General features: G+C 49.4%; 1 protein-coding gene across 1 annotated transcript; it reads left to right on the top strand.

Moving 5' to 3' along the window:
• Positions 1-14: 14 nt before the first annotated feature.
• LOC119929763 (magnesium transporter NIPA2-like) lies at positions 15-13,588 on the top strand. The gene is made up of 6 exons (XM_038748040.1): positions 15-37; positions 4,713-4,861; positions 8,520-8,576; positions 10,147-10,237; positions 12,416-12,576; positions 12,677-13,588. Exons 2-6 carry the CDS (start codon positions 4,723-4,725, stop codon positions 13,276-13,278), a joined length of 1,050 nt encoding a protein of 349 aa, XP_038603968.1. The 5' UTR covers positions 15-37; positions 4,713-4,722; the 3' UTR covers positions 13,279-13,588.
• Positions 13,589-14,962: the final 1,374 nt, after the last annotated feature.

Here is a 14,962-nt window from a genome sequence, read left to right as displayed (position 1 = left end):
GGAAGTGGGGGGATCCCGGAAGTGGCCGCCGCGTGAGGTAGGGGGGACAGGTTTTCCCGCCTTTAGCTGGTCTCGCGGGGGGTGGGAGAAAGGGAGAGAGCGCGCGCGCGTGCGCGGGGGGGGGGTGGGGGGGCCGCGCTCACTGCTCACCTCAGTCACTTCTCAATCAATCAATCAATCAATCAATCGTATTTATTGAGCGCTTACTGTGTGCAGAGCACTGTACTAAGCGCTTGGGAAGTACAGATTGGCAACACATAGAGACAGTCCCTACCCAGCAGTGGGCTCACAGTCTAAAAGGGGGAGGCAGAGAACAAAGCCAAACATACCAAAAAAATATAAATAGGATAGAAATGTACAAGTAAAATAAATAAATAAATAGGGTAATAAATATGTACAACCGTATATACATATATACAGGTGCTGTGGGGAAGGGAAGGAGGTAAGATGGGGGGATGGAGAGGGGGACGAGGGGGAGAGGAAGGAAGGGGCTCAGTCTCGACTGGGAGCCCACTGTTGGGTAGGGACCGTCTCTCTATGTTGCCAGCCTGTACTTCCCAAGCGCTTAGTCCAGTGCTCTGCACGCAGTAAGCGCTCAATAAATACGATTGAATGAATAAAGACGATGGAATGAATGAATGAGCCCAAGGGGCGCCGCCCGTGCTGCTCACCTCAGCCCCCTCAGTCAGCCATTCCATCGTCTGTATTGAGCGCTCACTGGGGACTAGTAATAATAATGATGATGATGGCATGTATTAAGCGCTTACTATGTGCAAAGCACTGTTCTAAGCGCCGGGGAGGTTACAAGCCGATCAGGTTGTCCCACAGGGGCTTCACAGTCTTCATCCCCCTCTTACAGATGAGGGAACTGAGGCCCAGAGAGGTGAAGTGACTTGCCCAAAGTCACACAGCTGACAAGTGGTGGAGCCGGGACTTGCCAAGCGCTTAGTCCAGTGCTTTGCACACAATCAACGCTTAATAAAGACGATGGATTGAATGAATGAATGAATGAATGAATGAATGAATGACCCAAGGGGGGCCGCCCCTCAGGACTTCCGGCTGCTCACCTCAGCCCCCTGTCAGCCATTCCATCGTCTTTATTGAGCGCTCACCGTGGACTAGTAATGATGATGATGGCATTTATTAAGCTCTCACTATGTGCAAAGCACTGTTCTAAGCGCCGGGGAGGTTACAAGCCGATCAGGTTGTCCCACGGGGGGCGCACAGTCTTCATCCCCATTTGACGGATGAAGGAACTGAGGCCCAGAGAAGTCAAGTGACTTGCCCAAGGTCACACAGCTGACAAGTGGCGGAGCTGGCCAAGCGCTTAGTCTAGTGCTTTGCACACAACGCTTAATGACGATGGATTGAATGAATGAATGAATGACCCAAGGGGGGCCGCCCTTCAGGACTAACGGCTGCTCACCTCAGCCCCCTCAGTCAGCCATTCCATCGTCTTTATTGAGCGCTCACCGTGGACTAGTAATAATAATGATGATGGCATTTATTAAGCGCTTACTATGTGCCAAGCACTGTTCTAAGCGCTGGGGAGGTTACAAGCCGATCAGGTTGTCCCACAGGGGCTTCACAGTCTTCATCCCCCTTTTACAGATGAGGGAACGGAGGCCCAGAGAAATCAAGTGACTTGCCCAAAGTCACACAGCTGACAAGTGGCGGAGCCGGCCAAGCGCTTAGTCCAGTGCTTTGCACACAATCAACGCTTAATAAAGACGATGGATTGAATGAATGAATGAATGAATGACCGACCCAAGGGGGGGCCGCCCCTCAGGACTTCCGGCTGCTCACCTCAGCCTCCTCAGTCAGCCATTTCATCGTCTTTATTGAGCGCTTACCGTGGACTAGTAATAATAATGATGGTGATGGCATTTATTAAGCACTTACTATGTACAAAGCACTGTTCTAAGCGCTGGGGAGGTTGCATGGTGATGAGGTTGTCCCACGGGGGTGCTCACAGTCTTCATCCCCATTTGACAGATGAGGGAGCTGAGGCCCAGAGAAGTCAACTGACTTGCCCAGAGTCACCCAGCTGACAGTTGGCGGAGCCGGGATTTGAACCCATGACCTCCGACTCCAAAGCCCGGGCTCTTTCAATCGTATTTATTGAGCGCTTACTGTGTGCAGAGCACTGGACTAAGCGCTCGGAAAGTACAATTTGGCCACAGAAAGAGACAGTCCCTACCCAACAACGGGCTCACAGGCTAGAAGGGGAAGACAGACGACAAAACAAGTAGGCAGGCATCATTACCATCAAAACAGAAAAATAGAATTATAGATGTCTACACATCATTAATAAAATAGAGTACTAAATATGCACAAAAATATACCAGTGCTGTGGGGAGGGGAAAGGAAAAAGGGGGCTTAGTGTGGGAAGGCCTCCTGGAGGAGGTGAGCTCTCAGTAGGGCCTTGAAGGGAGGAAGAGAGCTAGTTTGGCGGATGTGAGGAGGGAGGTTATTCCGGGCCAGGGGGAGGATGTGGGCCGGGGGTCAAGGCGGGACGGGCGAGAACAAGAAGCAGCGTGGCTCAGTGGAAAGATCCCGGGCTTTGGAGTCAGAGGTCATGGGTTCAAATCCCGGCTCCGCCAATTGTCAGCTGTGTGACTTTGGGCAAGTCACTTCACTTCTCTGGGCCTCAGTTCCCTCATCTGTCAAATGGGGATTAACACTGTGAGCCCCCCGTGGGACAACCTGATCACCTTGTAGCCTCCCCAGTGCTTAGAACAGTGCTTGGCACATAGTAAGCGCTTAATAAATGCTATTATTAACAAGCTGCGTGGCTCAGTGGCAAGAGCACAGAGGTCATGGGTTCAAATCCCAGCTCCGCCAATTGTCAGCTGTGTGACTTTGGGCAAGTCACTTCACTTCTCTGGGCCTCAGCGACCTCATCTGTAAAATGGGGATTAAGACTGTGAGCCCCCCGTGGGACAACCTGATCACCCTGTAACCTCCCCGGCGCTTAGGACAGTGCTTTGCACATCGTAAGCGCTTAATAAATGCCATCATTATTATTATTATTAACAACGTGAGGCGAGAAACTGTGAAGCCTTTTTGTTGTCTGTCTCCCCCTTCTAGACTGCGAGCCCGTTGTTGGGTAGGGACCGCCTCTGTCCGTTGCCGAATTGTACTTTCTGAGCGCTTAGTACAGTGCTGTGCACACAGTAAGCGCTCAATAAATACGATTGAACGAGGGACGGAGGCTGGACGTGATCCGTAGTGTAGGTACCCCGACACTTGGCACATAGCAGCATTTTAATGAGTACCAGGGTGGCCTAGTGATAGAGTACGGACGGGCCTGGGCCTTGCCCGGCCGCTTGTCGGCTGTGTGACGTGGGGCAAGTCACTTCACTTCTCTGGGCTTCAGTTCCCTCACCTGTAAAATGGGGATTAAGACTGTGACGCCCACGTGGGACGGGGACCGTGTCCAGTTTGATTAGCTTGCATCTGTCCCAGTGCTTACTTCATTCAATCAATCAATCAATCGTATTTATTGAGCGCTTACTGTGTGCAGAGCACTGTACTAAGCGCTTGGGAAGTACAGGTTGGCAACATATAGAGACGGTCCCTACCCAACAGTGGGCTCACAGTCTAAAGGGGAGACAGACAACAAAACCAAACATACTAACAAAATAAAATAAATAGAATAGATATGTACAAGTAAAATAAATAGAGTAATAAATATGTACAAACATATTTACAGGTGATTTACATATATACAGGTGAGTCATTCATTCCATCGTCTTTATTCATTCAATCGTATTTACTGAGCGCTTCCTGTGTGCAGAGCACTGGACTAAGCGCTCGGGAAGTACAGGTCGGCAACATAGAGAGACGGTCCCTCCCCAACAACGGTCTCACAATCTAGAAGGGGGAGACGGACAACAAAACAAAACATGGAGACGGGGTCAAAACCGTCAGAAAGAATAGAATTATAGCTATATGCACATCATTAATAAAATAGAGTAGTAAATGTGTACAAGGAAAATAAATAGAGTAATAAATATGTACAAATATATACAAGTGCTGTGGGGATGGACACCCAGCATGGCACCCAGTAAGCGCTTAACAAGTACCACAATTATTGTTATTATTATTATCAACATTATTGTCAGAGAAAGGGGAGAAGGGGGTCATTGTAGCTGGGGAAGATGAAGAGGGTGGGGCTGAGGTACTTGTACTTCCCAAGCGCTTAGTACAGTGCTCTGCGCATAGTAAGTGCTCAATAAATATGATTGATTGATTGATTGATTGAGGTGGATGAATAATAATAATAATAATGATGATGGCATTTGTTAAGCACTTACTATATGCCAAGCACTGTTCTAAGCGCTGGGGGGATACAAGGTGATCAGGTTGTCCCACGTGGGGCTCACAGTCTTACCCCCCCCGTTTTACAGATGAGGCAACTGAGGCTCAGAGAAGTTAAGTGACTTGCCCAAAGTCACACAGCAGACGTGGTGGAGCCGGGATTCGATGAAGGGGGTGACTTTCCCATTTCGGGAGGTCATCGTTGGTGGAATGTACTGAGCGCTTAGTATGTGATGTGTCGGGTGGGCGAGTGGGGAGTGGGTTATGCCGTCCAACTGTGGCCTGGCAGGATGCCCCCAGGCTGCCCGCGGGTCTGCCTTGGGTAGTGTCGATATTGGTTTTTCTCCCAAGGGCACATCCATTTCAAATCTCTTTTACCCCCAATGCAGGAAAGCCGGGATGGAGGGAAATCCTGGCCACTCGGACTTCTACATTGGCCTAGGCTTAGCTCTGAGCTCCAGCGTCTTCATCGGGGGCAGCTTCATCCTAAAGAAGAAGGGGCTTCTCAAGCTCTCCGGCCGGGGCGCCGTTAGAGCAGGTATAGAACCGCCAGCCCGAGGTATCATCATCATCAATCGTATTTATTGAGCGCTTACTGTGTGCAGAGCACTGTACTAAGCGCTTGGGAAGTACAAGTTGGCAACATATAGAGACAGTCCCTGCCCAACAGTGGGCTCACAGGCTAAAAGGGGGAGAAAGAGAACAAAACCAAACATACTAACAAAATAAAATAAATAGAATAGATATGTACAAGTAAAATAAATAAATAAATAGAGTAATAAATATGTACAAACATATATACATATATACAGGTCCCTGCCCAACAGTGGGCTCACAGTCTAAAAGGGGGAGAAAGAGAACAAAACCAAACATACTAACAAAATAAAATAAATAGAATAGATATGTACAAGTAAAATAAATAAATAAATAGAGTAATAAATATGTACAAACATATATACATATATACAGGTGCTGTGGGGAAGGGAAGGAGGTAAGATGTGGGGGGGATGGAGAGGGGGAATCACTCCCGTTCTTTCCTAGGATTATCCTCTTGTCCCTTTCCCCAAAGAGCGCATTTGCGGCAAGGCGAGATCCATCCCCTCAAACTTGCAGATTAGGTGGTGGCCACGCGGGCTTTTAAATACTCCCTAAAAATTGCAAGTTACTCTGCATATGACTTTTCTAAGTAGAAATATGCTTAAAAAGTACTACAAGGAGTCATTCATCCAGTCGTATTCAGTGAGCGCTTACTATGTGCAAAGCACTGCTGAGCGAGTCTAGGGGAGGGGTGTCTGACGGTAATTAAGTCTTCAGTGGGCTCGCACTCCTATTAATTCCCTTTTCCAACCTAAACATACAACAAAGACTATTTTGCCAGTAACGGTGGCATTTACAGAGAAGCCACCCAAATCGGCAAAATTAAAAACCGAGTCAGATTGCTCGAGAAAAGGACCGGGCATCTTTTATTCCTCGAAAACAGAAATGCCCATCCTTCTTCGCCGCTCTCCAAAAATAGGCAATTACTGGTTCTTGCAAAAATGATTGGTATCAGAAAAGTGGCGGGTCGTAATAATAATAATGATGATGGCATTTATTAAGCGCTTACTACGTGCAAAGCACTGTTCTGAGCGCTGGGGTAGATGCGAGGTAATCAAGCTGTCCCACATGGGCCTCACAGACAATCCCCATTTTCCAGATGAGGTAACTGTATATATGTTTGTACGTATTTCTTACTCTATTTATTTTACTTGTACATATCCTATTTATTTTATTTTGTTAGTATGTTTGGTTTTGTTGTCTGTCTCCCCCTTTTAGACTGTGAGCCCACTGTTGGGTAGGGACCGTCTCTATATGTTGCCAACTTGTACTTCCCAAGCGCTTAGTACAGTGCTCTGCACACAGTAAGCGCTCAATAAATGCGATTGATGATGATGATGATGATAACTGAGGCACAAAGAAGTGAAGTGACTTGCCCAGAGTCACATGGCTGACAAGTGGCGGAGCCGGAATTTGAACCCGTGACCTCTGACTCCAAAGCCCGGGCTCTTTCCACTGAGCCACGCTGCTTCTAGAGCATGGGCCTGGGAGTTGGAAGACCTGGGTTCTAATCCATTCGACTGTTGTGTGACCTTGGGCGAGTCGCTGAACTTTTCCGTGCCTCAGTTTCTTCATCTGTGAAATGGGGATCCAATTCCCGTTCTCTCTCCGACTTACCCGGTGAGCCCCGTGTGGGACAGGGACTGCCTCTGGCCTGGTTATCTTGTAGCTACCCCAGTGCTTAGCACAGTGCCTGTCGTCTGTCTCCCCCTTCTAGACTGTGAGCCTGCTGCTGGGTAGGGACCGTCTCTATATGTTGCCAACTTGGACTTCCCAAGTGCTTAGTACAGTGCTCTGCACACAGTAAGCGCTCAGTAAATACGATTGAATGAATGAATGTATATATATACATATATGTATGTATGTCTGTACGTATTTATTACTCTATTTTACCTGTACATTTTTATTCTATTTATTTTATTTTGTTAATATGTTTTGTTTTGTCGTCTGTCTCCCCCTTCTAGACTGGGAGTCCGCTGCTGGGTAGGGTCCGTCTCTCTATGTTGCCAACTTGGACTTCCCAAGCGCTTAGTACACTGCTCTGCACACAGTAAGCGCTCAGTAAATACGATTGAATGAATAAATGTATATATATACATATATGTGTATATGTTTGTACGTATTTACTACTCTATTTTACTTGTACATATTTATTCTATTTATTTTATTTTGTTAATATGTTCTGTTTTGTCGTCTGTCTCCCCCTTCTAGACTGTGAGCCCGCTGCTGGGTAGGGACCGTCTCTAGATGTTGCCAACTTGGACTTCCCAAGCACTTTGTACACTGCTCTGCACACAGTAAGTGCTCAGTAAATACGATTGAATGAATGAATGCATATATATATATATACATATATGTATATATGTTTTACATATTTATTACTCTATTTTACTTGTACATACTTATTCTATTTATTTTATTTTGTTAATATGTTTTGTTTTGTCGTCTGTCTCCCCCTTCTAGACTATGAGCCCGCTGTTGGGTAGGGACCATCTCTATATGTTGCCGACTTGTACTTCCCAAGCGCTTAGTCCAGTGCTCTGCACACAGTAAGCACTCAATAAATACGATTGAATGAATGAACGAATGCTTCACAAATACCACACACTATTTTTATTACCATTCTCCGGGCCCTTTCCTTCGACTCGTACTTCCCAAACGCTTAGTCCAGTGCTCTGCACACAGTAAGTGCTCAATAAATACAATTGAATGAATGAGTGAATGAATGCTTCACAAATACCACACACTATTTTTATTACCACTCTCCAGGCCCTTTCCTTCGACCTACTTCCCAAGGGCTTAGTCCAGTGCTCTGCACACAGTAAGCGCTCAATAAATACGATTGAATGAATGAACGAATGCTTCACAAATACCACACACCACTATTTTTATTACCACTCTCTGGGCCCTTTCCTTCGACTCGTACTTCCCAAGCGCTTAGTCCAGTGCTCTGCACACAGTAAGCGCTCAGTAAATACGGTTGAATGAATGAATGAATGACTCCGACCTGTCACGATTCCACCGGAGAGATCGAAGGGGGAGGGAAAGGGAAGGAAACGCTAATCCATCACCTTACAAGTTAGACGACTCAGCTGGCTCTCCTGCACCGTGTCTGGAAAAGGAACTTGCTGAGGGAGGAGGCGAAACTGATAGGAAAATGTTGCTCCAGCTTATTCATTCATTCATTCAATCGTATTTATTGAGCGCTTACTGTGTGCAGAGCGCTTGGGAAGGACAAGTCGGCAACATCTAGAGATGGTCCCTACCCAACAGCGGGCTCACAGTCTAGAAGGGGGAGACGGACAACAAAACAAAACATGTTAACCAAATAAAATAAATAGAATAAATATGTACAAGTAAAATAAATAGAGTAATAAATCTGTACAAACATATATACATGTATACAGGTGCTGTGGGGAGGGGAAGGAGGTAAGGCGGGAGGGGAAGGAGGGGGCTCAGTCGGTTCATTCATTCATTCAATCGTATTTATTGGGCGCTTACTGTGTGCAGAGCACTGTACGAAGCGCTTGGGAAGGACAAGTTTATCCCTCCGTCGTTCCGCCCGGTGGGTTCATAACGTCTCTCTGCCTCTTTTTTAGGTCACGGTGGCCATGCGTATCTGCGGGAATGGCTGTGGTGGGCCGGACTTCTATCCAGTAAGTGTCCTGACGGAATAGCAGCCTGTCCAGTGAGTCTGGACCATGACCCTTCTTTCCGGTCAGTTGGAGCGTGACCCTAACCCCGAGGCTTTGTGGCCCTCCATGAAGGTGAAAAATAGTATCTGTTAAGTGCCCACTCTGTGCAGAGCACTCTACCGAGTGCGGGAGAGAACACACAGGTGGGAATTAGGTGAAAAAGAAGCAGTGTGGCCTAGTGAATAGAGAGGGGCCTGGAGTCAGACGGACCTGGGTTCATTCATTCATTCATTGAATCGTATTTATTAATAATGATAATGATAGCATTTATTAAGCGCTTACTATGTGCAAAGCACCGTTCTAAGCGCTGGGGAGGTTAACAAGGTGATCAGGTTGTCCCACGGGGGGCTCACAGTCTTCATTTATTGAGCGCTTACTGAGCACTTACAGTAAGCGCTCAATAAATACGACTGAATGAATGAATGAGGGGGTTGGCAGCCCAACCTAGGATTTCAGTCAGCCTGGGGAGGCCAGAAGTTGTGTGAGCTCCCCTTCCTGGATGGTTCTCAATCAATCAATCAATCAAACATATTTATTGAGCGCTTACTGTGTGCAGAGCACTGTACTAAGCGCTTGGGTGGTCCAAGTTGGCAACATATAGAGACAGTCCCTACCCAACAGTGGGCTCACAGTCTAAAAGGGGGAGACGGAGAACAAAACCAAACATACTAACAAAATAAAATAAATAGAATAGATATGTACAGGTAAAATAAATAAATAAATAGAGTAATAAATATGTACAACCATATATACATATATACAGGTGCTGTGGGGAAGGGAAGGAGGTAAGATGGTGGGGATGGAGAGGGGGACGAGGGGGAGAGGAAGGAAGGGGCTCGGTCTGGGAAGGCCTCCTGGAGGAGGTGAGCTCTCATTAGGGCCTTGAAGGGAGGAAGAGAGCTAGCTTGGCGGATGGGCAGAGGGATTGGGGGCATTCCAGGCCCGGGGGAGGATGTGGGCCGGGGGTCGATGGCGGGACAGGCGAGAACGAGGTACGGGGAGGAGATTAGCGGCGGAGGAGCGGAGGGTGCGGGGTGGGCTCTGCGGTTGCACTTGAGGGTCACTGAGAGATGCTCGACCTCTCAGAGCTTGCTCTTGGGAGTGGCACCGTCTTGATCCTAGTGGAACGAAAAGCCAACCTGCTGTCGCCCCTGTTGACTCATACGTTCGCCCATCAGCACCCTCGGTTTGGAGGGACATTTATCCCCGGATCGGAGGGTTTCTGATCCGAATCCGGCAGAGACTCGGCAGCGTTTCCACTGATGATATCAAAGAGATTGGGCAGGAGGAGGAGAAGGAAACCGCCAGATGGGCGGTAGCTAGACTGTGAGCCCGCTTTCTAGACTGTGAGCCCACTGTTGGGTAGGGACCGTCTCTATATGTTGCCAATTTGGACTTCCCAAGCGCTTAGTACAGTGCTGTGCACACAGTAAGCACTCAATAAGTAGGATTGAATGAATGAATGAATGAATAGCTATACCCAGCATCGCCGATACTGTGTTCTGACCGTTGCATTGCCTCTCCTTTTCAGTGGGAGTCGGAGAAGCTGCCAATTTTGCTGCATACGCCTTTGCCCCGGCCACTTTGGTCACCCCCCTAGGTGCCCTGAGTGTGTTAGTCAGGTAAGCCGCTTTTAAGTGCTCTCTTCCCACCACACCAGCCGGAGACAGGCCGACCAGGGACGGGGCTGCCCAGCCCGGTCTCCTCGCCACCAGAACTTTCCATCAGCCTTTGCTGCAGCTCGAGAAGGGTGAGAAATCATTATCATCATCATCATCATCAGCGGCCTCGATCTGCAGAACACTGGCTGGACTGTGGCTGTGGCCATGGCAGTTACTCTATTTATTTATTTATTTATTTTATTTGTACCTATCTATTCTATTTATTTTATTTTGTTAGTATGTTTGGTTTTGTTCTCTGTCTCCCCCTTTTAGACTGTGAGCCCACTGTTGGGTAGGGACTGTCTCTGTATGTTGCCAATTTGTACTTCCCAAGCGCTTAGTACAGTGCTCTGCACATAGTAAGCGCTCAATAAATACGATTGATGATGATGATGATGATGAAACTCTGCTCCTCGAGCCACAGTACCCTGCTGTATTTATTGTGGCCTTTGGGCCTTTTAGGTTGTTTTGGAGGTTTTTATTGGCTCATCCTGATGCGTCATCTCCCCTAATGATAATAATGATGGCATTTGTTAAGCGCTTACTATGTGCCAAGCACTGTTCTAAACGCTGGGGAGGATACAAGGTGATCAGATTTTCCCACCTGGGGCTCACAGTCTTCATCCCTATTTTACAGATGAGGCCACTGAGGCACTGAGGTGACTTGCCCAAAGTCACACAGCTGACAATTGGCAGAGCCGGGATTTGAACCCATGGCCTCTGACTCCCAAGACCGGACTCTTTCCCTACTATATTTAGATCATGAGCCTCTTGGGAGCTGGGGGTCATATTTAATTCTCACCTCTGATTTTTTTTTTCCCTAGCATTTAATACGGTGCAGCGTCCCCAGTAGGCCCTTACTACACACTATGACTAAGTTTGGGTGTGTGTTCCAAGAGCCTCTCGAGCCACCCAAATCCTTCTTTACTCCTTATCTCCCCGCCTCACACTGGCCACCCCCTTTCTTCCTCCATTCCTACTTCCATCCCGCCTCCACTAATTGTCAGCTGTGTGACCTTGGGCAAGCCACTTAACTTCTCTGTGCCTCAGTTACCTCATCTGTAAAATGGGGATTGACTGTGAGCCCCACGGGGGACAACCTGAGCACCTTGTAACCTCACCAGTGCTTAGAACAGTGCTTTTTACATAGTAAGCGCTTAGTAAATGCCATTATCATTATTATTATTATTATTACTGATGGTCTTTCCCTAGGAGTGCTTCTTTTACTTCCGCCCAGGATGCTTTCTCCGACTCTCCTTAACTGATCCCAGTTCCCCACCCTGGCAGTCGTTACCCTCTTATTCCAATCTCTCCGTGTAACCTCTGTTCCCAGCGACCCCGAGGTCAGGCGGCAGTTGTCCTCGTGTCTGTCGGAAGGACCGAAAAGCCCCGCGGGGCCAAATTCTTGGGAGCCAGTTTGGGTTTCCCCATTACCTGGAATTCCTCAGTGGAGGAATGAACCACCAACCCAATCCTGTGGGAGGGACTGGGCTTCCCCAGGTACGTGAAGAAAGAGCCCGGGCTTGGGAGCCAGAGGTCATGGGTTCAAATCCCGGCTCCGCCAACTGTCAGCTGTGTGACTCTGGGCAAGTCACTTCGCTTCTCTGGGCCTCAGTTACCTCATCTGTAAAATGGGGATTAAAACTGTGAGCCCCCTGTGGGACAATCCGATCACCTTGCAACCTCCCCGGCGCTTAGAACAGGGCTTGGCACATAGTAAGCGCTTAACAAATACCATCATAATCCCGGCCCCGCCACTTGTCAGCTGTGTGACTTTGGGCAAGTCACTTCTCTGGGCCTCGGTTACCTCGTCAGGAAAATGGGGATTAAGACTGTGAGCCCCAGGTGGGACAGCCTGATTACCCGGTATCTATCTACCCCAGCACTTAGAACAGCGCTTGGCACGTAGTAAACACTTAACAAATATCATCATCAGTATTATTTTCTCCAGATGGGATATTTGCGGACCAAAACCACCCCACTTGGAGAATTGACCGAACGATCGGGTCGGTCCGGCCGGGCCGAAAGACAGCCGGATCCGTGCTCAGTCTTCCTTCTCCCCAGAGGATGGGATGAGGAGAGAGAGAGACACACACACGCACACACCCCGACCGACTGAGCTTTTGATCATTCCCGCAGCGCCATCCTGGCCTCCTATTTCCTGGACGAGCGACTGAACGTCCACGGGAAGATGGGCTGCGTCCTGAGCATCCTGGGCTCCACGGTGACGGTGCTCCACGCCCCCCAGGAGGAGGAGATCTCCACGTTGGCCGAGATGGCGGAGAAGCTGAAGGATCCAGGTACGGCAGGACGGGCCCGGCTCCACCCCCCACCCCCCCCTTGACCCAGCTCAGCCCGCGCCCGCCCCCGCGCACCCGTCTCTCTCTCCGTCTCGCCCAGGATTCGTCGTCTTCGCCGCCTGCGTGCTGGTGAGTTCCGCCGCCCTCATCTGCCTGGTGGGACCCCGCTACGGCCAGAGCAACGTCCTGGTCTACGTGCTCATCTGCTCGGCGATCGGCTCGCTGTCGGTGTCCTGCGTCAAGGGCTTGGGCATCGCCCTGAAGGAGCTGTTTGCCGGGAAGCCGGTCCTGAAGGAGCCCCTGGGCTGGCTGCTCCTCCTCTGCCTGGTGATCTGCGTCAGCACGCAGATCAACTACCTCAACAAGGCCCTGGACATCTTCAACACCTCGGTGGTCACGCCCATCTACTACGTCCTCTTCACCACGGCCGTCCTGACCTGCTCGGCCATCCTCTTCAAGGAATGGCAGCACATGGGGGTCTCCAACGTCGTCGGCACCATCAGTGGCTTCCTCACCATCGTCCTGGGCATCTTTCTGCTCCACGCCTTCCGGGACATCCCCTTCACGCCCGACCTGCTGCCCCTGTTCCTGAGGCCGGGGCCGGGCCGGGAGAGGGAGGCTCCCCCGGGCTGTCTGCGCCGGCCGCTCCTCGCTCCCGATGGCCCCGGCAAAGGTGGCCGGGAGGACGGGGAGGGAGCCTGAAGATCCCTTTTGGGGCCCCCGACCGGCTGACAACCTCTAGGCCTGGACTAGAAGAGGAACAAATCAATACTCAGCCACCAAGCCGCTGGAGAGTAATCCTGTACCCCTCCAGGGCCGTTTCCCCGCCACCAGACTCGGGCCTCCTCTCTCCCTGTTGACACTGGGGTCCGGGTGAATCATTCTGCAATACTCCGTGAAACCCCCCCCAGAGCTGTGAGCTGTTGATCTTAAAGTGTTATCACACATTTACTAGTATTTAAGGGGGTTGAGGGCCCCCCAGTTTTTTTCTAAATAAAGTTTCAAGCGTCTACAAAGGCCACTTGTCACTTCCAAGCCTGAACATCTGACCTGGTTCACTGGCCTCTTGACAATATTCCCCAGCGCTGTGGAGATGGCCACGGCTCGTCGCCCTCCACCTAAAAACCGCCCAAAATACCTTTAGTAGCCACACGACCAAATAGCGGCTTGGTGAATTCACTAGCACTAAATTCGCCTTGTGAGAGAAAGTCAGGGAAGATTTTCTGTCCCAACCTTCAGTAATCTCTCATCATCATCATCATCAATCGTATTTATTGAGCGCTTACTATGTGCAGAGCACTGTATTAAGCGCTTGGGAAGTACAAATTGGCAACACACAGAGACAGTCCCTACCCAACAGTGGGCTCTCCCCAACTTGGCTGGGGGAAACGGGGAAGCCGGAGCAGTCTGGTGGTGGGAGCAGTTGTAAATTCTTCAGTTCTACGAACGAGGCGAGCTAAGTAGTCTTGTGTTCACTGTAGTCCCCCCACCCCTCCATCTTGAAGCCTGCAAGCTCCTTGAAGGCAGAGAGCGTGTCTACTTAGGCTCTTGTCCTACGTACGTAGCAGAGCGGCTACAAATTGCCGGGATGCCAAGAGGGAGACGGCCTATGTGCTTTTTTTTGATAAGGGACGGGGATTCTGGGAGATCGGAAGTTGGGAAAAATTGCTAGACTGCTTCACATCAGCATCGACAGATAGGCTGTGGCATCGCTGTTCTACTCCTAAGTCTCCGTGATGGAGTTCAACCCTTGGATACTTCCACAGCCAGCTTGAGTAGTTGAAGGCTTATGGCCTGCAGGTGGAAAACCAACTTGTACTTCCCAAGCGCTTAGTACAGTGCTCTGCACACAGTAAGCGCTCAGTAAATACGATTGATTGATTGACTGCTTCTCTGGGATGGTTTACCTTGCGTGCACCCTTTCAAAAAAATCAGACGGTATTTGAAGGCCTATTGGAACAAACACGGGCTTGGGAGCCAGAGGACCTGGGTTCTAATCCTGGCTCCACCACTTGCCTGCCCGATGACCATGGGAAATCAATCAATCAATCAATCGTATTTATTGAGCGCTTACTATGTGCAGAGCACTGTACTAAGCGCTTGGGAAGTACAAATTGGCATCACATAGAGACAGTCCCTACCCAACAGTGGGCTCACAGTCTAAAAGTCATTTAATTACCAGTTTCCTCCTCTATAAAATGGGGATTCAGTCAGTACCTGTTCTTTCTCCCCCTTCAATCATGAGCCCCGTGTGGGACAGGGACTGCGTCCTATCTGCTTAAACTGCATCTACCCCGGCGCTCAGTACAGTGTTTGGCAGAATAAGTGCTTAAATGCCACCATCGAGCAATTGTGCTTAGTGAGCGTTTACTGAGTGCAGTGCACT

Source organism: Tachyglossus aculeatus, chromosome 6 (genome assembly GCF_015852505.1).
Source record: "Tachyglossus aculeatus isolate mTacAcu1 chromosome 6, mTacAcu1.pri, whole genome shotgun sequence".
NCBI lineage: Eukaryota > Metazoa > Chordata > Mammalia > Monotremata > Tachyglossidae > Tachyglossus > Tachyglossus aculeatus.
Note: the sequence above shows the minus strand (reverse complement) of the source record. Positions and strands in the feature narration are given on the sequence as shown.